Raw genomic sequence first — 22,524 nt, forward strand, 5'->3', positions numbered from 1 at the left:
AAATAAATAAATAAATAAATAAATAAATAAATAAATAAATAAATAAATGAAAAGGCTGCTCTGTGGCAGACAATTGGCAAATCTGCCCTGTCAGTGTAGATGGCTGGGGAGAAGAACACGCTGCACTTCACAGAGCCTGTTTCTAGGTAATTTCAGGATTTCTGTTCATTTCTGTCACAACTTTTACATTTTGCCCTGAAAATTTCATTTGGATTACTCAATGAAATAACCACAGATGCAAGTCTTCTGCCCAAGAACACGCACAATACTCCAAACCCATTCACTCACTGATTTTTCTACCAGGATGGTTATGAAATGCCCACTCTGCTGGAGTGAAAAAAAAACCCAAACAACTCAAAACTCCCTTCCTGTTTAATCCAACAATGAATACACTATTTGCTCTGATACCAACAGCACTCAGCTGCTGTGTTTTCCCCCGATAGGTGCAACGAGATGGTTATTGCAGTGGCAGGTAAATACTTCAATATCTCATATAAGACACTTGCACTGAGAAAACCCAACAAACCAACCCCAAAAACTAAAATAACGCAACAGAAGAGACCACACCTGCTTTACTTCATTTTGAAGGCTGTTCCAAGTCTTGCTCTCCTGAGCACAACAGGGAGCAACAAGAAGACTGTTCTGCTTCCAACCCCAAATCCCCCCTCTCCCGATCCCCCTTCCCCGGAGTTCCATCCACACCACGCCTGGCGCTCAGCTCTGGGTCTTTGTCCTCCTCACAGGCACAATCATCCCTCTCTGATGTTCAACAGAGACTCTCCACACAAATAACTCAGCTTCTCTGAGGGACTCACGCTCCCCTTTGCCCTTGTTCTTTGGAATATTTCAGTACATACAAATGAGAAAGACAAGAGTTGTATTTTTCTAAATATACTCCTCCTCAAGAACAAGCCAGCACTGTAATTCTGGACAGATATGTCTATAGCTGTCAAAATTAGCTTAAGCTTTACAAACATGCATAAAAGCCTTGCTGAGATGGAGCAACCCTAGATGGAATGCACATGGCAGAGAGAAACGGGGAAAGAATTAAATTCGTGTGTTATCTACAAACGAACTACAATAAAAATACCTCCTGACTAATCAAAAGCATTTTGACTACTTTTTCCTGGCAGTAACGCCATAATGAGATGAACATTTTCCCCGTGCCCTCTCCTGTGAGTGGAAGCAGAAGGAGCTGGGGGTTAAAAGCTGCTGCTGTCCCCGGGAAGCAGGTGGTGGAGTGTGGAGCACATGTGGGAGGGAGCGGAGAGGGAGGCTGGGCACGGCTCTAATGAAGTGGTGCTGAAGAGGCAGACGATTTCATAAGGAGAAAAACATCAGGAAACTGGTCAAAACACAGGATCTCATCTGAAAAAGCTCAACTGTGTTGGATGGCACAAGCCAGAACGAATCTGGGGAAGAGGAGGAGGGGGAGGCTGATCTCTCTCCAGAGCCCCAGATGTCTTTATCGTTGCCTAATGACAATTATACTCAACCAATTAAGACACTGCTATCACAGTTGCATTGTTAGGAAGCCTTTGGCCCTGAGTGTTGATGGCTGTCTAATTAGTGTTTGTGCAAAGTACAACTGCAACTAATACATAAACTGACAAATACACAAAAGAAAAACTGTTAACGGGAACATTTTCCAAACAGTCGAGGCTCTGCTCATTCGGTCCATGGCAGCAGCAAAGACAAACTGCTTTCCTTCATGGCTTCTGTACTGCTGGCACTGCAGAATTTCACTTCAAACGGGAGGTCAGAGGGACCATCCCTGGGTTTCTGCTGGAACAGGATGTTGGTGTCAGGCAGTTTTGTTGGCTGCACCCTCCAGGGCCGGTCTCACCACCCCACGTCGGGCTGAGCACCAAAGACCTCTGATGAGACACCTCAGAAATCAGATTGTGGTTTCCCCCCCGTTTTCTCTAAAGAATTTGCAGCGGGGAAAAGGAAGATGGAGAGAGAAACCCCTTTGTTTCACAGTCAGGTTTGCTCTCCAGAAGGCAAAGTCTGTTCGGTTTCCAGATACCTGCGGTGATCAACAAACCCAAAAAAAAAAACCCCAACAACTTTGTTTCAGGCAGTCAGCGACCATCTGTTAATACTCAAAAGATCTTATTATGAAGTCCTTACAATGTCAATGCATTTTATTGAAGTCAGTAGGAATCTTGCTCAAGTAACAGTCTCCAGCCCCAGCCCTGTTTAAACGGGTGCCTGTTGATAAGCAAGTAAAATAATGAGTGTTTTGCATTGTCTTGCTGCAACGAGCACCTCAGAGCTTTCATCCTGACGCCACCAAAAGCAACCCAGCAACCCTTCCTGTGGTTAATTAAGGCATCCAGCCAGTGCCCCCCTCAGCAGGCTCACGAATAAGGTCCAATTAAACATGCAAAGCCAAGTCCAACTGCCTTTAAGTTGGTTCAAATTGCTCCTCAGCTTCATCTTCTCTCTAAGGCTCAAGTGAAGGCAGTGGTAACTCAGAATGTTCAACAGCAAAACTCTTCATCGAGAAAAGCTGGAAGATGCCTCAACCACAACCAAAAATAGCAACATGAAATATAAATCAATTATATTTATATAAATTAAATATAAGTAGGACCTTTTCTTTATACTGTTCTGAAGTGAGGGATATTGATGGACTGCTCAGGGTGAGGTGCCTCCCGGAGTAAAACTGGATTATACAGGTCAAAATTCCCAAGCCTTCCTGCCCTCATTTCCAGTTTTTCATTCCAGTTATTTGGATACACTGATTTTGCCACAGGTAGCTTGGCTAAGGGATCCCTGAAGGGAAGGATTCAGGAAAAACAGTCCAGTGGCAGAGATGGAGTAAAGAACTACTTTACCCAGCAGAAAGGAACACAAATAGAACACAATGACCAAAAATGAAATACAAGTGGAACAGCAAAAAGGACATTTTCTGCCACTTTATGGTTTTATTATTTATTACTTATTATGCTATTTTCTGGTGCAGCAGAAAGCTACACCAGGAAACACAGGAAAAACCAGGTGGGGTTAAACCAAACCCAGGGGTTTTAAACAATCCTAATGCTGGTAGAAGAACGGGGAGAGGGAAATTCATCTCCCTGATCCCATCCCAACGTTATTTTGGGTTGCTGGAGACACGAGGGCAGCTGTGACAGAAGTGACTAACGGGGACCCAAATGGATCTGGAAAGATTTCACACGCAGGGAGCCCGTTCTGAGCATCCCTGTGAGCAGTTCCCAGACTCTTCTGCCGGGAACTCGACTTCCCAATTCATCAACCCACGTCCATCTGGGGCCCCCTCACAGAAGCTGAGCTGCAGAGAGTTGACACCTTCCTTCCCAAGGCCTTTTTTTAGGAAATCATGGCTCTAAAAAGCAGGGGGTTTTTTTTTTAAGGAAGTGTGTAGCCCTCCTGCAGCTTATCATTGTTATCCCTGACAAAATTACCATTTCACCACCCTAAGTACTTCTGCCTGCCTCACCTTCTGTATATTAAGGGCATGCAAATGTCCTACCAAGGGAACAGAAAGGAGCCAAAGGGTTGTATCACAGGTAAAACATTTTAATGAAGGCTCACAAAAGCAGAACTTGAAGCCAAAGTGTTTCTAGTAATTTTGATTTTAAGGCAAAGAATCTTGCACCATTTAGATCAAGGCTCGCACCAGCATTAATTAAACCAGCTGCTCTACCAAGAAAACATATCACTGTGGGCACAGGAGAAGAAATTCCTCATTTTGGAGGTCTCTGGGTACATTTTGAGGGGCTGAAGGTACATTTTGAGGGTCTCTGGGTACATTTTGGGGGGCTGGGGTACATTTTGAGGGTCTCTGGTTCCCATTTCTGACGGGTTGTGGTTCCAGGACCCCCAGACTCAGCAGGCCCTGGATTTTGGGGTCCCTGGAGTGTGTTTTGGGGGGCTCTGGGTACATTTTAGGGGGCTGAGGGTACATTTTGAGGATCTCTGGGTACATTTTGGGGGGGTGGGGATACATTTAGAGGGTTTCTGGGTACATTTTGGGGGGCTGGGAATACATTTTGGGGGGCTCTGGTTCCCATTTCTGGGAGGTTGTGGTTCCAGGACCCCCAGACTCAGGAGGCCCTGGGTTTTGGGAGGATTTTGGGGGGCTGAGAGTACATTTGGGGAGGCCTGAAGGTACAGTTTGGAGGTCTCTGGTTACAGTGTTGGGGGCTGAGGGTACATTTTGAGGGTCTCTGTTTCCCATTTCTGGGATGTTGTGGTTCCAGGACCCCCAGACTTGGGAAGGTCCTGAGTTTTGGGGTCCCCAGAGGCGAATTTTCGGGTGTTATTGGTACATTTTGGGTTCCAGGACTCCCAAACCCAGGAGGCCCTGGGTTTCGGGGTCCCTAGAGGTGAATTTTGGGGTGTTATTGATACATTTTGGGTTCCAGGACCCCCAGACTCAGGAGGCCCTGGGTTTTGGTCCCCCTGGGGTGTATTTTGGGGTGCTGGGGGTACATTGTAGGGTAGTATTGGTACATTTTGGGTTCCAGGACTCCCAAATCCAGAAGGCCCTGGGTTTCAGGGTCCCCAGGGGTGTATTTTGGGGCATTATTGTTACGTTTTGGGTTCTGGGACCCTCAGACTCAGGAGGCTCTGCATTTTGGGGTCCCCAGAGGTGTATTTTGGGGTGTTATTGGTACATTTTGGGTTCCAGGACCCCCGGACACAAGAGGTCCTGGGTTTCAGGGTCCTCAGGGGGTACTGTAGGTGTATTTTGGGGTGCTATTTTGGGTTCCAGAACCCCAGGACTCAGGAGGCAGACGCACAGAGCACCTCACTGTAGCAACACCTTCCCCTGCATCCTGCAAACCCCACAGGTAAACCAATAACTTCCTGCTCAGACAGGCTGGAAAAGCAGCTTTCCCAAGGACTCAGTATCAGGCTTCTGCTCTTGGTTTCACCTGCAAGGCTCTCCTCTTTCAGGAGCTGACACAAAAGCCACCCCGTGTGTCACTTCACACACCCTCCCGCCTGTCACCCGACCCTCTGAACTCATGATGTCACCGTGCTCTCAGCCCTCCTAAAGGTGACTGACTGGAAAAAAAAAAGCAGCTCTGACACTTAGTCCTTTTTAACAGCGAGGAGAACACCAAAGGTTTGGGGAAGGTTGAAGGGAAAAGGTATTTATTTTCACCTTCTGCTTGGTTTGACGCCTTCCAGTCACCGGGAGGGGACTGTGCCTCCACCCCAGCGAAATTTAAGCAATTAAATAATTAACTCAGGCCGTTGGAAGCTTGCAGTTTGTTTTTAACTTTGATTCATTTCCATTACTAATTAATCTTTCGGTTTCCTCGGGTCTGCACACACAAGAGCTAATAATAAATACAATAAATACCTGGAGAATAAGCCCACGAGCCCTGGAGCGAGGAAAAAAAAAAAAACCAAATTAGATGAGAGTTGCCATGAAGTTTTTAAAAAGTGTTTTCGAGCCTTTCGGGCTCTTTTCACACATCATTATGAAAACTAAAGAGAGTGTCAAGGCCAGCTTCTAAAAAGTCATTTGCAGGTCACCTTTGAGCAGGAGGAGAGGGAAGAGAACAAAGGAACCCACCATAGAGGAGCAGATACTTATTATGTCTCTGTGTTGCTCACTAAGACTTAAACTGAAAGGTCCAAATTGTTTGAGGCTCACGTCATTTCAGTGCATTTAATTTCTCAGTATGAGTATCAAAATGCCTCTAAACCACCTGATTTCCCCTACCAACCACCCAGGATATTTAGGAAATCCTTCGGTTGTGACAATGCCAGGTGTGCTCCACCCTGAAAAGGGGAGGAGGTGTTCATCTACTGATTTATGGAGGCATAAGCCACTCAGAGCAGATGGATCTCACCAGACCTAACCCAAGAAAATAAAATCTCTAGGAAAGCAGGCAGCACTTAGTGGGGAAGGAGGAAAACATCTGAAATTAAACTTTAGTGCTGATTCCCTAGTCTGTAAGAGGGACTCCTCATGGCACCTACTAAATCAGCTTGTGGCCCTTAAATCTCCATTTATGCAGATCTTCACTCACAGTTTCCCTCTCTTTCTTCAGTCTAGGAAAACTGAAGGGAAAAAAATAAAGAAAAATCCCATAGCTTTGTGTTTCTGGGTCTTTGGAAAGGTGTTCTGGCTCTAGGCCTCCCCTGTTTGTTTTCAGAGCTACCGAGAGCAGCAGTAAAGCCACAGGGCCCTTTCTGCAGCGTTACAAAGTGAACACAGTGCACAATAAAACCCCAGCCCGACTCACAGCCCACCTGGTGTGGGTTTAGGGGCCAGCCCTGAGGGGAGAGTGGTTGTCACCAGCACAGGACAAGTTCACCACGTGGCTCAAGAACAGGTATTTCACACAGACAGCATGACAGTGCCACAACATGCCCCGGCCATGTTACACCGCGGGATCCCCTGTGTGATGACAAGAGTTCAAACAAGCACCAGATGCTCCCAGATCATCTCCAGGAGGAACCAACCCCTGACTACAAACGCTCATCGGTGTGGCTGTCGGCACTGCCAAGAATAAAAGAAGGTGGCATAAAAAAAGAAGCTATTTTACTGTCTGGACATGAAAAAAAGGCCCGATAAATTCAGGTTTTATTAAGAGAAAGTGAAGAAACGCAGGCATTCTGCACAGAAGCCAAGCAAATGACAGCATCAGGTACAGTGAACCTCGGCAGCAGCGGTGATTTATAAAAGCCAAGCAAGCAGCCGTATAATTGCTTTAAGTAAGCCCCGACTTAAAGACGAAACTACATTTGAATTGAAGGCGGGGAGGGGGGAGGAGGGCCATCGAACCTCTGAAGAGGATCCTTGGAGACGAGTAACCCGAGAAAGGCTGGCGAACACACGCCATCGATTGGGAGTGAGGTAACCACAACCACCGCCGGCTCAAATGAAAAGGGATTCGAGGGCTGACCCAGAAAACAAGCGTCGTAACCGCCGGGATGAAATTTTAATGATCAACACAAGGCGCTGCCGCCCTGATTGAATTATCTGATGTCAGCCAGGAACGCGGGCACAAAGGGAGCCGCTCAGCCACCCTCGCTCCCGGCTCGCCTGCCGCTCCATCCAGCCTGGATACTCTGCCATCTCCTGGCTCCCGCTTTGGCAGCAGCGGGAAGGCAGCAGAGCGCATGGAATAGGTGCGTTTTTCCAAGGCAGAGCTCTCATCCCGTCAAGTTTATCTTTTGCTTCCTTCGCGAAATTAATAAGCCGAGCTCCCGAACCACTTCGGACAAGAGGTGCCTCTCTAAATCCCACTCGTGGCTGCTGGTTTAACTCTGCCCACAGCCTGTATGAATTCCTTTTGGGAAGATGAAAAAAAAAAAGCAACTAAAATAGAAATTCTTCCACTTCCCAGCAGAGTTTGAAGGAGTACAGTGATGAACACAAGGTCAGGTCTATCACAGCACAGGTTCAGATCAAATCAGACTGATTCCAGGCTTGCTCCAAGGCTCCCAAAACACACCAGCCCTGGCATTTTTCCTGGGGAACCCCTCTGTCCAACCAGAACTACTCTCTCCAGCTAGAACTTAATCTGGGTACTGCCATAAAAGACAATTAAAGATGTTTCTATTAGCAACAAAAGGAGGGCTAAGGAGAATCTCCATCCTTTACTGCATTGGGGGGAACATGGGACAAAGGATGAGGAAAAGGCTGAGGGACTTGATGTGTTCTTTCATAGTCAGGCCAGCTGTTTTCAGGTGGAAGGCAGGGATGAGAGCAGGATGAAGCCCCCATAATCCAAAGGGAAGCACACAGACGGGTCCCTGGAGCAGATGGGATCCAGCCAAGGGTGCTGAGGGACCTGGCAAAGAGCTCACCCAGCCACCTTCCAGCATCTCCCAGCAGTCCTGGCTCACTGGGTGACTGGAAGTGGTGCCCACCCAGAAGATGGGCTGGAAGGAAGATCCAGGGAACTACCTGTCAGCCTCACCTGAGTGCCAGGGGAAGTTATGGAGCAGAACAGCAACAAGGTGACGTGGCAGGTCCTACCCTTGGAACCCCATGGAATGCTACAGGATTGGGGAGGGGTGGCTGGACAAGTGGACAAGGAGCTGGAGAGATGGCTGACAGCTGGGCAAGTGGCCAATGGCCCCTGGGCTGTGCCAGCCCTGGTGTGTCACGGCCCCAGGGCAGTGCCAGTCCCTGTGCTGGCACTGCTGGGGCACCTCCAGCCCTGGGGGCAGCTCTGGGCCCCTGCAGTGGTTTGGTTTAGGCCTCTTCCTGGCAACCAGGTCGAAACTAAGGAAGTACCAATATCCCAATATTCCATTCTGTTCTTTACATAAGCAGAAATATAAATAGAAGGGGGGAGGAAGCTGGAAGGGAGATCTCTTCCAGGAGAGGAGGAGTTGGAAGGAGCACAGCAACCTCCCTGTGGCTGGGCTGCTCCTGTGGGAGTGCAGGCCTGTAAGGTTTTGAGAGGCTGTTGCTTCTTCCCCATTTGAGAGGAGAGACCCGGTGGTGTGGCCTCTGCTCTCTTAAGGAAAGTATTAAGATTTCGTTTGCTAGTTCCTTATTGGCTGTGTATATCTGTTTTTCTGGTTTTTGGGGTGTTGGGGTTCTCTTTCTTGTATACATATAGTTTTTGTAACTGTATATAAGTGTAAAATATATATATACACTGCTTTGGTTCTGTTATTTCAGTCTTTTAGTAGTTTTTTTTTTTTCTTCCCTTTCTTTCCCCTGTGCTCACAAAAGGAGGTGGGGGAGCCAAGGCCAAACACGAGGGACACTGAGGGGCTGGAGCGTGGGCAGGGAAGGGAATGGAGCTGGGGAAGGGGCTGGAGCAGCAGGAGCAGCTGAGGGAGCTGTGATCCAAAACCCTGCTAAAAACTGAGTGGAACAGCTCAGGAAAACCCCAGGAAATGCCCCCCAGGGCTGGATTAACATCAGGAGCACCCCCAGCTCCTCAGGCCTTGCAAAGTCACACACCAGCTCTGTTTACACCCAGGACAAGTCTCACGGCCATCACTGATTATTCACGTGCAAAGCCGAGCCCAGAAGTGTTTGTGAAACTGGAGAGAGAATCATTAAATGTAACAGATAATTGATATTTATACTGAGAAGAGAATTGACTCTGTAAACCTCAGCTATTAAATTACTTGTTCAGGACTGAAAGAATGCAACAGTTTGCTATTGATCACCAGATTCATTACACTTTTATGGCAGATCTGAAAGCACAATGCCATTAAGTACAATATTACAATCTGGGAGAGAAAGGGGGGGGTTATGTTTGCATTTTAAAAAAAAATAAAATACAACAAACAATAAAACCCCGACGAGTCCCTCAATCTACATATCATAAATACTTACCAAATGCACATAACAAAGTCTTTCCCTGCACCATCTGCTAATGTCCTTGGAAGTTGTAGTTCTCTCATTTGCTATTTACCACTTATCAAATTAAGAGAGGCTTTCAGAGACCTCCAGCCACCAGAGCAGAGTGAAGGGCAAGCAGTGAACAGCAAAGGGCATCACTTCTGGGTTGTAATATTCTAAACATTTCATTTACTAAACCAGGGAAAGTCAAACAGCTGAATTCTGATTGTTGCTTTATCAAATGTGTTCTCCCAGCTTCATAAAAGAGAATTCATTTTCTCAGAGAAGAGAAATTACTGGAGAGTAATTTAAATGAAGGCTGCTTTTTCTACAGCATACACACATGCAGCTTTTCCCTCAGAGGTCTCTTACCTGCTCATCTATTTTCAGGAACCTTTCAGGAGCCTGAATTATTTATTGGCACCACCTCCCCTCATGTGACTGATGCAAACTCACCAAAAGAATCAAGAGATACTGGAGGAACTGGGGAACCAGTGTGTGAGACAGCTTCAACCCAACTTCTGTAACACACCAAGCTAAAATATGGACTATCTGACTTTGACAGGCAGGATTAATAACCCTTGTTATTTAAAGTATTCATATTAAAGTGATAATAGCCTTTATTAATACTTTGGAAATATAATTTATTCTGCCTAACTACCTTATATTGCTTGTTTGATTACAAACATAATGGATACAGCAGCAAAACATCACATGGAAGGCACAGAAGGAGGATCAAGAGTCAAGGAACAGGATGGCAAAGAGGACAGAAAGGGAGAGCTGCAAATGGAGAAGGGAAACTAGTGGAAGAACATCCAGTAAAAGAAAAAAAACTCTAAATAAACCAGCTCCTTTCACTCCTGCTGACAGTTTAGATTTCTGCTCAGTTGCACAAGAGCACTCAAAAGCATTTTTGTGTCTGAGAGAGTTTTCAAGGCACCTTTCTCATAACCAGGCTGTGAATTTTATAGTATTTTACAAGTGGTTTTCTCTAATCCCACAATGTTGAAGCACAGTATTAACATGAAGTGTTACCATAAAATATGGAATTCTGGTATGTTAAGGACAATGTGCCCTGACTGCCCCCAGATGAATTTTAATTACTTGTGTGATTTATAGAGGGGCTACTAATTATTGAACATGTAAAACTGAACTAGAAAACAGTTAAACTTTACACCTATTTAGACAGTCAAGAGAGTTTGTGAGGCTCTTAAAATTGTATTTAAGAGTGTAAACCAAATTAATAGTTAACATCAAATCAAGGTCCAGAAAAAGCTTTATATTGGGAAAAGAAAACTTTGAGTTTATCTATTTTTGGGTAGGTTATTAACAATGGAGGAAAGCAGCAAGTCCTTCTAAAGTTATTTTTGTGGGCTGTGACAAGATATCCTTGTGATTAAGAGATTTTTAGGGGGGAAAAATAACAAAAAGAGAGTAGATGTGGACAATGTTTAACACATTCTGGGTGCTTCCCCAGCAAACCAATAGACATAGTTCATCAGAAAGCACTTGACAGGGACTACACATATAGAGATAATGGAGATAACTTTAGAAAAGCACAATAAAAATTGGCACTGCTGAAATAATTTGTAGATAACCAACATTATCAGTCACTTGAGGGCAGTTTATCCAAGGATAACCATCATTATCAGGCATTTGAGGACAGTCTCTCACCAGGAGGAACTGCAGCCAGGTAAATCCATCCTGTTGCCTGGAACGGGTGTTGCTTTTGAAGGTGTTGAGAGCAGCACAGGAGATATCAAAAGGTGAAGGTAGAACGGGCCTTCCACAGCCTCACACTCACCCAGCAATGACAACTCCATCCCAGGAATGGACATCACACAGCACCTTCCCCAGCTCGTACCTCAGCTGGCTCACGGCTCCGATCCGGTTCTGCACAGAGGACACAGGGGCTTGAAATTCCAGCTCCTTCATCCCCCAAAATCTGCCAGGTGGAAAACCCTGAGCTCTGCTTTTGCTGCTGCTGCAGCACAGCTGAGAGGAAAGGCACTTCCATCTCATAAACCCCTCAGCAGCTCCCACCTTTTAACAGGCAAAAAGGAGCTGCAATACACGGTTATATTCCTTCCAAAAGGATTCTGTGCAGCACTGGGGGAAGACGTTGGGAAATTCTTTTAACTTTGGTACAACAGTGTTTGATTCCTCCATCTGTGCCAGCTGTTGCTTCCTTATTTCCCTGTATCAGTGATTAACAGGTACTAGGAGGTGTCTTAGCTGTGAGAACAAGGATTGTGGGTCAGAGCAAAGGACAGTAAGAGAGGTACGTTATGACCCGACCACATATTTGAGATACTCTCTAGGAGAGGAGATTCCTTAGAAGATCTGGAACCCTATCCAAGAAATTATTAGCATACATGCATGTATGCAGGAAATATAATTAATATGTAATAGAAATGTGATGAACATGTCTTAGTTTCATGACCAGAACCTGGGCTCTTGGATTGCTGGGTGTAGACGACACGTGGAGTTATCCCCAATAACACAGAGTTATTCCCCTTCATAAAGGGGTGTCAGCTTTCAAACCCAACAAACTGCTTGGAGACTTGATTTCCAGCTTTTCCCTCCCACCTGCTGGAAGCAGGTTCCCATTTTTCTACAGCACCTGGATGCCACTGAAGAAAGCCCCTCTCACCTTCCAGTTGTATTTCAAGGTGCGCTCCCGGGCCCGGCAGTTCTTGAGGGCGACTTTCCAGCAGGACTGGTCAGATATGCTCATATCCAACAGGTATCCCTCCTCTTGGCACAGCCTGTACCACAGCACTTCGTCTTCTGCAAGGATTTTCCATGTCCTGCTGACCTAAAAAAACAAATTTTGATACGTGTGTCTCACATACCCACGTTTGGACGACGCTCGGAGGGGTTCCTGGGGTGTCCTGTGGAGAGCCAGGAGTTGGACTGGATCCTGATGGCTCCCTTCCAACTCAGGATATTCTATGATTTTTACAATAAATTTATAAGTAAAAATTACTTTTAATATAAAATTATTTATATAGCACCTGAAATATAAACTTATAAGTCGATATAGGCCTGCACTCAGATTAAATTCTTAGCTAAACAAATATATTTATTCACCCATATAAAAGCCCCAAACCCTTAACAAAATGCTTGTTTTCTGTGGGTTCTTTTGGAAACAACTGAGTTTCTACTCCACTAAAACTCCACACACCACTTTAGTGGCCACACTGCCAACCTGAAATATCAGTGCACTGGAAAACTTTAGAGGGAAAAGGAGCAACAAAACAATTAAAGGGAGCACTGTAAACTTAGAGAAAAATACAAATTTATCTTCATATTTGGAGCTAAGAAGCCCTCTCATATCACACCACCACATCTCCAAAGTCCCACTGACAATGCCTGATTAGGGGTATGACATTAGTGATTTATAACCTATTGTATTACACTATGCAGAAATAGGAATGAATTATTAAGTTTTTGAAGCAGCCTCAAGTTGCTGGCCATTCCAGAGAGAACAGCTTCATCACAATCAATTGTGGGCTCAGAATTAAAGATTCAAGAGGTAAGAGCCAACTTAAGTAGCATTTGTTCCCTGTAATTCTTAATTTAAAAAGAAAAAAAACCCAACAACAGCCGTAACCAATGAAAGCCAGGAGTGGTGAGAGCAGCAATCAATTGTGCTCTGTTTCCAAAAAGATCCAAACAACCTCCTGAGACTGACATCATTTTTAGTAAATCACAATTAAGCATCTAATGTCCATTTGAGGCCCAAGATTACACCAAGAATCGAGGTCTGCCACTGACACAACCCCTCCCAGGACCATCTCTTTGTGTTTATTTGCCATTTGTTCGGGACTCACTCTCCGATTCAACACGGGGAGGTTAGAGAGGAGTTATTCCTTGTTCTCCATTTTAGGAGATTAATCTCCTTTGTATTTTCACATTACCACACAACCCCTCTGCTTCAAACTTAAAGCCACAGCTTTCAAATGCAAAGCACAGCTTCAGGAAATCATATCTGGGGAGGAATAAATATCAGACCCTTTGGGTTGGGAGATTTGCATGAGTCCATGAGCTGTTGGAGCAGCAAAGAGGCTCGTGGAGAGGTCAGGAAAACAACCCCTGCCTCAAATAAATCAGGGAATCTCAGAGTTTGGAACTAGTCAGCCTACCCAGAACACCCACATCAGGGCACTAAGGGCCAGAAAGCTCCCAAGATTTGAAACCTAAATGCAAGAGCAGCTCTCAAACGGGAATATCCCAGTGCAGCAAAAGAAATATTCCATCAAGAGACCTCAAACTGGGAGACACAGACAATCCCCTTCCATCCTGTAACAGAGAAAACAACCTGGACAGGGCAATAATAATGCCTTTAAATGACACAAACAGCACTGAGTCTGCTCAAGCATGACACATCACATCACCCTGTAATAAAAATATTAGTGCTCCTGTCCCCACAGGGACACCATCAGGAAGTTCAAAAGCAACAGAAAGACATGATCCAAAATTCAAACCTTCACAGTTTATCAAACAAATCAGGGAATCTCAGAGTTTGGAACTAGTGAGCCCTCCCAGAACACCCACATTGTGGCACTAAGGGCCAGAAAGCTCCCAAAACCACAATCCTGAGTCCCACAGGTCTCCTCAGGGCACAGCAAGTGCAAAAAGATCTCACACACACAGAACTCCTGCAGACTGTCCAGTCCCCAACCAGTGGGACACTGTGCTCTGCAATGCCCTGTTTCTGCCAGGGAAAAGAAAAAAAAATGTTCCATATGGAAAAAAAAAAAAGGGGGGAATAACCTGCCAATGTTTTTAAGATTTGATACCTAAATACAAGAGCAGCTCTCAAACGGGAATATCCCAGTGCAGCAAAAGAAATATTCCAGTTACTCATCAAGAGACCTCAAACTGGGAGACACAGACAATCCCCTTCCATCCTATAACAGACAAAACAACCTGGACAGGGCAATAACAATGCCTTTAAATGACACAAACAGCACTGAGTCTGCTCAAGCATGACACATCACATCACCCTGTAATAAAAAAGCAGTGCTTATTAGTGCTCCTGTCCCTACAGGGACACCCTCAGGAAGTTCAAAAGCAACAAAAAGACAGGATCCAAAATTCAAACCATCAGAGTTTAGCGAGGAACTCGCTCTCGATTTGATTTTGAAGTAATATAAATACATCTCTTATTGCTCAAAGAGCACAGAAATCCACGGGGCTTTGTTGCTGACACACCAGAAGAGCAGCTGTGGGGTGGGTTGGAACCTCTGCCCCCCTCCCAAAACACGTTCAGTGAGGGACAGGCCGAGCACACACAGAGTCAGCACAGCCCAAAGCAGGCCAGCTCTTTTGCCTTGCTTTAAAAAACAAAAAAATCAAAAATAAACACACACCTTCGGAGCGTGCCAAAACAGACAATATTTGGACAGACCTTTCAAGTTTCAAGGTCTTAAAAGCATTTTATAAAGGCAGTAAAACAAAAGAAAAGGGGAGGGGAGGGGAGGGGGGAACTACATAAAATTTCGACTGCCTTTTCAACTTTCCAGGGGAATAAAGATCCTATCCCATTCTGATTTTTTTTAAATCAAATTACAGCGAATCCTGCTGCTTTACAAGCCTGGATTTCCAAAGAGTCCCCAGCACAGCCTTTTTCTGACGGCCCCAAAACTCGCATGCCAAGCCCTTGTAAAAGCCCCACTGAGTGAGCCTCAGCTGCACGAAATCACTAATAAAAGAGGCTCAAGCATTTCACTTTACAGCACCACTGTGAGCTGCTGCATTAAAACCAGCCTTTGGCTCCAAGTCAGCTTTATTAGATCTGCCTGACTTAGACTTTCAGGTGAGGCCCCAAAAGCCAGAGTGGCTGGGCTTTATTTACCATATTTCCATATTTCCACCGTGTGTTGGAGGGGCTGAGGTGTGCAAAGCTCTTATTGAGCTACAAACATCACTGTTAACAAATCTACACTGCCCAGAAACTCCAGAAAAACCATCAGTGACAACATCTTACCGAGCTGTTTGTAAATTGAGGGTCCCCTGTTTAATTTTGTCTTTAGTGTTCCGATTTTCTTTTCACTACAAAAAGTTTGGGTTCCCCCGAGCTCCACACAGGAACGGTTTTATAACTTATAGTTCAGCAAGTAATAATGTTCTGAAGGACTTCAAAGGCTTCTGCTGACATGGATTTTGCTATTTGAGTTTGCCTGTGGGGGATTTTTCCCCCCCCCTCCCCTAAAAAAGCCCCACCTCTTCCATCAAATCCTAAATTTCCTCTAATCCCATCTAAATCAACTGGCTCAAATCCTAATGAAGGTTTATTCATCCCTCCCCATCTGATAAGCATTTTTGTTTCACTGGGTTTATTTTCTTCCCCAGACACACAAAGACACAGTCAAGGCTCATTTGCCGAGTCCAGGGGCCTCAATTAGAACTATCTGGACTTTCAGTCCAGGACACAGAGAGCCAAAGAGTCCTGAATCCAAAGCCATTCCCATTGTTTCAGTTCACAGCCACAAGCACGGAATGGTTTGGGTTGGAAGGGACATTAAAGACCACCCAGTGCCACCCCCTGCCACGGGCAGGGACACCTTCCACTAGCCCAGGTTGATCCAAGCCCCGTCCAAGCTGGCCTTGGACACTTGCAGGGATGGGGCATCCTGTGGGAAATCCATTCCAGCCCCTCACCACCCTGACAGGGAAGAATTTCTTCCTAATAGCTCATCTAAACCAGCCCATGGAATCATGGAATTGTTTGGGAGCTTAAAGATGATCTTATTCCCCCCCTGCCATGGGCAGGGACACCTTCCACCAGCCCAGGTTGCTCCAAGACTCCTCCAACCTGGCCTTGGACACTTCCAGGGATCCAGGGGCAGCCACAGCTTCTCTGGGCAACCTGTGCCAGGGCCTCCCCACCCTCACAGCCAGGAATTCCTTCCCAATATCCCATCTATCCCTGCCCTCTGGCAGTGGGAAGCCATTCCCTGTGTCCTGTCCCTCCATGCCTTGTCCCCAGTCCCTCTCCAGCTCTCCTGGAGCCCCTTTAGGCCCTGCAAGGGGCTCTCAGCTCTCCCTGGAGCCTTCTCTTGTCCAGGTGAACCCCCCCAGCTCTCCCAGCCTGGCTCCAGAGCAGAGGGGCTCCAGCCCTGGCAGCATCTCCGGGGCCTCCTCTGGACTCTCTCCAGCAGCTCCACGTCCTCCCTGTGCTGTTCCCAGGGCTGGAGCAGCTCTGCAGGGGGGTCTCACCTGAGGGGGCAGAGGGGCAGAATCCCCCCTGCCCTGCTGCCCACGCTGGGGATCAGCCCAGGGCACGGGGGGGGGTTCTGGGTGCTGGGGCAGGTCCAGCCCCTCACCCACCAGCCCCCCAAAAATCCTCCTCCCCAGGGCTGCTCTCCATCCATTCAAAATATACATGAGATTTTCTTCTTTTAGTTGTATAAACACCAAGAGCATAATGGTTTGACAATCCCAGAAGCCCTCGAGCAGCTGAAATCCTTGATTCATGCATGACAATTCTTCCTAAATTCCTAGAAACAGCCTCCCTTGCCCTAGATACATAAACAACTGTGTTGGTAAACACTTCCAAACCTTCCCCAAGATGAAAACATAACAACAGGTCAAGGGAATTTCCCACTGATCTGTTCAGAAACTAAACTGCCTCAGCATTGCCAAAATTCAGCACTACTGCCCCGGAGCATTTCACACCACAAAATGCAATCTCAGTCTCTGGTATTTACTAAAAACCAACAACTGTAAGTACATGGAGGAGTTCAGAGGTGAGACACATCCTCTTGTTTTACAGCATGAAGACCAGGTCCTCAGGCCATGAGTAAAGTTAATTACTTCTGCAGTTTCAGCCCCAAATAACACAAGAACTGGTGGTGCATTTCAGTTTGTCACAATTGTGGTGTCCCAAGGGATTGGGTTTTTTTCTCCTCTACATCACAACCATGAGGAATAAGTGATGGCTCCCAAGCCTGCTCCTACTCCCAGGAGTCACTCCTGGTACAGATATTTCTGGGCAGAACACAATCAAAAGGTGCTCACAGGGTTGGCACAGAGCAAAGGGGAAATTCTGCCTGTTCTGGGGACACTTTAAGCCCTGGATACCTTTCTCCTTGGATTCCAAACTTGGGACACCGACAGGTATCTGCTGGATGCTGCTGAATGTCACCCACCTGCTGTGAACCCACCAGAGCTCAGGAGCTGAGGGCACCACAATTTAAGGGCTGCACAAGGATCTGGGATTTTTAAGTGCCACACAGGTATTTTGTGTTTTATGGTACTAATCCCCCAAAAAAAAAAAAAAATCAAAGCAAAGCTGTGGGGAAGTGAGGGAGAGGGAAATATCAGGGTGAAGTTAAAGTTCTGCAGGCAGCCCGTGGTGTGATTAAATCTCAAAGAGGCTTTGAAGTCAGGCTACTTTCCTGTTAGTTGGTTACCAATTTGGCATCAAGAACTAAGCAAACAGGTTTTCTCCAAAGGCTCTCACATGGATCCTGATGCCAATTCCACTCACTGGCCCGATTTCCCTAAAATCCCAAGGCACCTTAATAAAAAGCAACCTTTCTAGGATAACGCTGTAAAGCAGCAGGGTTTTCCATGGAGCAGAAGAGGGCTTCCCCTCCCCTTCAAAATCAAAACCACCAAGAGAAAAATGAAAATGGGATTTATTTTTATGGCTTTGCTTTTCATTTGAACGCTTAAAAAGAAGCCAGCTCTGCCCTGGATATCCATCTCCCTGGGAAAGCCCTGTAAAACCCTGGGCACTTGCTCAGCTGCCACACTGGAAACAATGGTTTGGGCTGAGGAGGAGAAGGAGAAATGTGGAAAATTACGCGTTAAAATGTGGAAAAAACCGTGTTAAAACACATCTTATGAGAACAGGTTGGAGATAAAAACCAAAGTGAGAGAGAGAAAGAGGAATCAAGAGCAGCCCCAGCACAGGGAAAGGAGCAGCCCCTTCCTCAGCCAACCTTTTTCCTGTGCCATGAGGTAAAGTGATCGTGCCCAAGGGGCAAAAAAAAGGAGAGAGAAGGAATAACCTTAAACTAATCCACTTCAGAAATGCAAGCCTGTTCCATTTCATGGGATGTGGCCTTCACTGATGGTTTATCTCTACCTCAAATGACAGAAACTTGAGCATATCTGAAAGCTTCAGTCTCCTGGACAGCCTCAAAAAAATAATCCTCAGGAATTCTCTCCCCTGCAACAGCAGCCCTGCACGAGGAATTAATTTTCTTTTAACAGCCCTTGTTGCTAAAAGGCATTAGAAAGTCAAAGTTTTAAGCAGTAACCACCTGTAGCTGTTTAACACTATGAGGTGCTCACACTGAACACGACAAGCACAATTTCCTTTCAGTGCCTGGGCCATTTGGGGAATATTTGTGCCTGTTTTACCACCCACAAGTGACCCTGTCTGTCAATCCTGTCTTTACACACTAACATTTCTTTCTCTGGACTGTTTGTAACACCAGAGAATGGTTTGGGTTGGATTTTTGTGAAGCTGCAAGATGTGCTTTGTACATAAATTAATGAGCACCAGCCTGGAGCCCTGAATAGTGGCCGTGGGAGAAGCTGGCAGTGAGTACCCACAATATTCTACTTCATTTCACTGGGTAATCAGCACTTCCCAATTAAGTTTGCTTTGTTGGCTCACCCAGAGAGGAGGTTCATCATTCAATGTGTGAAGAAGGGAAATAAAGAGGCTGAACAACCCCAAGCAGAGTGAAGTGTGAGTGTCTCATAAAGCTACTTGAAAAGACAGGCAGTTTATAAACATAAACTGGTGAATGTATCATCTGAAAGTATCACAAAATCAAAATATAAACCCCTCGTGGGGCTGGGGGTGAGGAAATCAAAAGTCACTTAAGAATTTAGCCTCACATGAAAACCCTACAGACAAAAAGTTACTATTCCAATTTCTCTGGTTCCAGGCACACACAGAAGTGTGAGGAACAGCTCTTGCCATGCCCTCAGCACTGCCAAGTTCTAAATATTGCAGCAAGACACTCACTTGCTTCTGAACAGACTCACTTGAATCAAAATATCTCTGCAATATTCATTTTAAATTTTAAGGCTTTGCTTCTGCCCGAGCCACAAATGTTTTATTTAACTTTATTTAACTGCAGCTATAAACCCAGCTCATGGATTATTTCTCAATGTTCAGCTTTGGAAGTGTTTCCTGTAAGTAACTGGGGCTGCCACCCACCTTCCCTGCATCAAGGTGGCTGTTTCTTGATTATTTCTGCCCATTTTAGGTGGTGTCAGAGAATCAAAGTGCCAGCAGCACTTACCTGAGCACACCTTCCCAACTCAGCCCTGCCCAGGTACTGGAATATCTTCAGTGCCAGCTCATAGGGCAGCTGCACATCAAAGAAAGGAACCTCATTGATTTCATTCTGGAAAGGAAAAAGAGAAAATAATTTTCTTTAATGCACAGCTTGACAGCAGGAGAAGTTACCACAGCCTGAAGAGAGGATGTTGTGCCCTCAGTGCCACCACAGCTCCGTAAAAAAGGAGTTATTCTGCCTTTCCTCCCTTTAAAGGAACATCAGGACAACCAGGTACCCAGCTACTCTTTGTTCTGAGTCAGGCAAAGAAGTTTAAGTGGAGCTAAAAAGCAAATTGAGAAGAACTGTAAGGCTGATCTAAAGTCTGAAAGGCAAAGCACAAGCTCTAGGAAAATATTTTATCTAATGTTCCAGTGCCAAACAGACCCAATAAATAAGCATTTTGAAGACACGTTCCCATTATTAATTTCACTTACAGGATTTCCAACACAGAGGATGGGAAAATGAACAAATATGGAAGATGATGTTACAGTTTCTTTCATTAGTGACATATTAATGTCTTTTTAGTATGAAATGTTCCCGCTTTTAACTGATCGAGTATCTCAACCACAAATTTAGAACCAAATCCATCAATTTACACTAACAGCTAAATGCAGCACATGGATTATTTTCCTAGATGTGTTTTGTTTAACTGTATAATTATTAAACATTCTTCCTGCAGTTATCACAACAAAATCTGTCTTCTCTCTCACACTGCCTGGATATTCCAAATTTTTATACTGTGCAATAAATAGAACCAGCCCATTCTGATCATTTCTGTGTCACCCTTTTTGCTCCCCAGTGTTCTCTCCTGTCTTCTGTCCCTCCCCAGGTGCTCCTGAACACCTCATCACTCTCCATCCATCCCCAGGCACAAAACCAGCTGCTCAGTTAAAACCCCTCTCCATTGTCTGCCTTCAGAAAGTCAGGAAGATCCCAAATCAGGATCCTCTCCTGCCTCTTGGCACTTCCCTGTCTCTGATACCTTTATTTGTTTTGCAGGTCTCTTCTAGAACTACACCCTCTCCTTTAAACCTGGACCTTTTTCAGGACCAAAGTAGAAAAAACCAAGGCAATCCTGGGTTTATTTAAAGCAGAGTTACTCGGGGAGATCACAGTACAATGTGGTTGTGGGGAGGTTTTTAATGCAAAAGATATTCTACAGCAGGTCAGTGTTTACACAACACAAACACGGGCAACGTTCCCATTAGGTCTTTTTAGCAACAACACACTGATTTATGCAGACTGGAGCCTCACACCAGCTCTGAAGTTACTTAAACCAGGACAATTTTCCTGCCCAAACAGCTCCCTTTCCCTTCCTTTCCCCCTGCACGAGGATCTCTGGCTCCACTCCCCGCTGTGGCTCTGCAAGGAGATTGTTTGCCCTGCTGTGATTTAAATCCCATCCATTTCCAGAGGGGACACCAAAGGCAAAACACAAAGGGAACACGCAGCCGAGGCTCCAAGCTGGCCAGATGTGAATCCACCCGGATCCAGGAGCCATCCCGGAGCTGCCCAAACAAATCAGAGGAGCCACTGGACAAGGATTATTAAGATCCAGGCTCATGAGCTCAGGCACGGCACCACTATGGACATGCTGCTTCCAAATTGGAGCTGACTCACTTCCAACCAGCAGATCCTGCTCTGTCTGGACAGACAGAGGTGTCATCAGGACTGACTGACTGCAGACACAACAGGCAAGACCTCCGGTGCTCTCAAGAAAAGGTGGGGAAAATAAGAAAACAACAGATAGAGAGATGATTTTTTTTAATTAATCTGTAATATAATTTATACCTTCCTTCAAATAAACCCAGAATTGCCTCTTTTTCTTCTACATTTGTACTGCAAAGGGTCCATTAAACGAAAAGTAGTTGTAGAAGAGACCTACAAAGACACAAAGGTACCAGGGAGAGGCAAGTGCCAAGAGGCAGGAGGTGATCCCGATTTGGGATCTTCCTCACTTTCTGAAAGGCAAACAACTGAGACAACGACAGAGCACAAGCTCCTGCTGATTCCATTCTAATGCCATCCTAAAAAAAGAGGCAGATCAAGGTCTTCCCACCTCCCAAAAACCCCAGCAGCTTGTCCTCAGCACAAGGAAGCAGGGATGTTAAGTCAGCACCAGCCTGTCTAGAAGTCTACTGGAATGAATCCAGAACTCAAACACAACCATCCCCTCTGAGACAGATTCGGGCTCCTGTGTACTAATGGAGCACTAATTCTGTAAATGGATTAATTTGTGCCTTGCAGACAGAAATTTAATCTGCTCCTTTTAATTTTTTTTAAGCAAAGAGTAATTAGTCACAGGGAGGTGAACGAGAAACAAGAAAATGGTTTTCCCCCCTAGTTTTCCTACGCTGTAAATAAAAACCTCTATGGCATTCAGAGGATTTACCAAAATAACTTTTATCTGGTTCAGAGCTGTATTTAAGACTATTTCCAAATTAACTCCTTTATTTAAAGAATTAAAGCTTGTTTTCTTATTACACTGCCGCGTCACAAGGCAGGATATCCCTAATTACTGCACGGGCACCAAAGAGCCCTCCTTATCCGCAATTTTCCAGCAGAAACAGCTCCTTTCCCCTTCCTTTAGGTTTTTTAAGAGCAAAAATAAAATACTATTTATAGGGCCATGGAATATCCAGAGTTGGAAGGGGGTCACGGAGCCCAACTCCCGGCCCTGCAGGGGACGAGGCGAGAATCCCGCCCTGGGCCATTAAAGAGTCACGGAATACCCTGAGGTGGAAGGGACGCACAAGGACGACTCGGGAAAAGCAGATTTTGGAGGGTTAAAGCTTTGTAAGTGGGGTACGCTCGGAGGTTTTAACAAGCAGAGAGGAACCCAAAAGCGGCATCCCCTTCCTGGCCCGGGCACGGCCGAGCCGCTCTCTCCGCTCCGGGAACGGG

The 22,524-nt window shown here is 45.6% G+C and overlaps 1 protein-coding gene across 1 annotated transcript in view; it reads right to left on the reverse strand.

Annotated features, from left to right (window-relative positions):
• Window positions 1-19,709, reverse strand: part of FBXW8 (F-box and WD repeat domain containing 8) — a 50,742-nt gene extending 31,033 nt beyond the window's left edge. The window contains exons 1-3 of the mRNA XM_027661472.1: window positions 19,582-19,709; window positions 11,958-12,122; window positions 11,109-11,197 (exon numbers count right to left, since the gene is read on the reverse strand). Of these exons, the coding sequence (XP_027517273.1) occupies window positions 11,109-11,197; window positions 11,958-12,041 (173 nt within the window). The 5' untranslated portion in view covers window positions 12,042-12,122; window positions 19,582-19,709. The remainder of the gene's footprint in view (window positions 1-11,108; window positions 11,198-11,957; window positions 12,123-19,581) is intronic.
• Between the last annotated feature and the right edge of the window lie 2,815 nt (window positions 19,710-22,524).

The sequence above is a fragment of the Corapipo altera genome, unplaced genomic scaffold (assembly GCF_003945725.1).
Source record: "Corapipo altera isolate COAL_440 unplaced genomic scaffold, ASM394572v1 150, whole genome shotgun sequence".
Lineage (NCBI taxonomy): Eukaryota > Metazoa > Chordata > Aves > Passeriformes > Pipridae > Corapipo > Corapipo altera.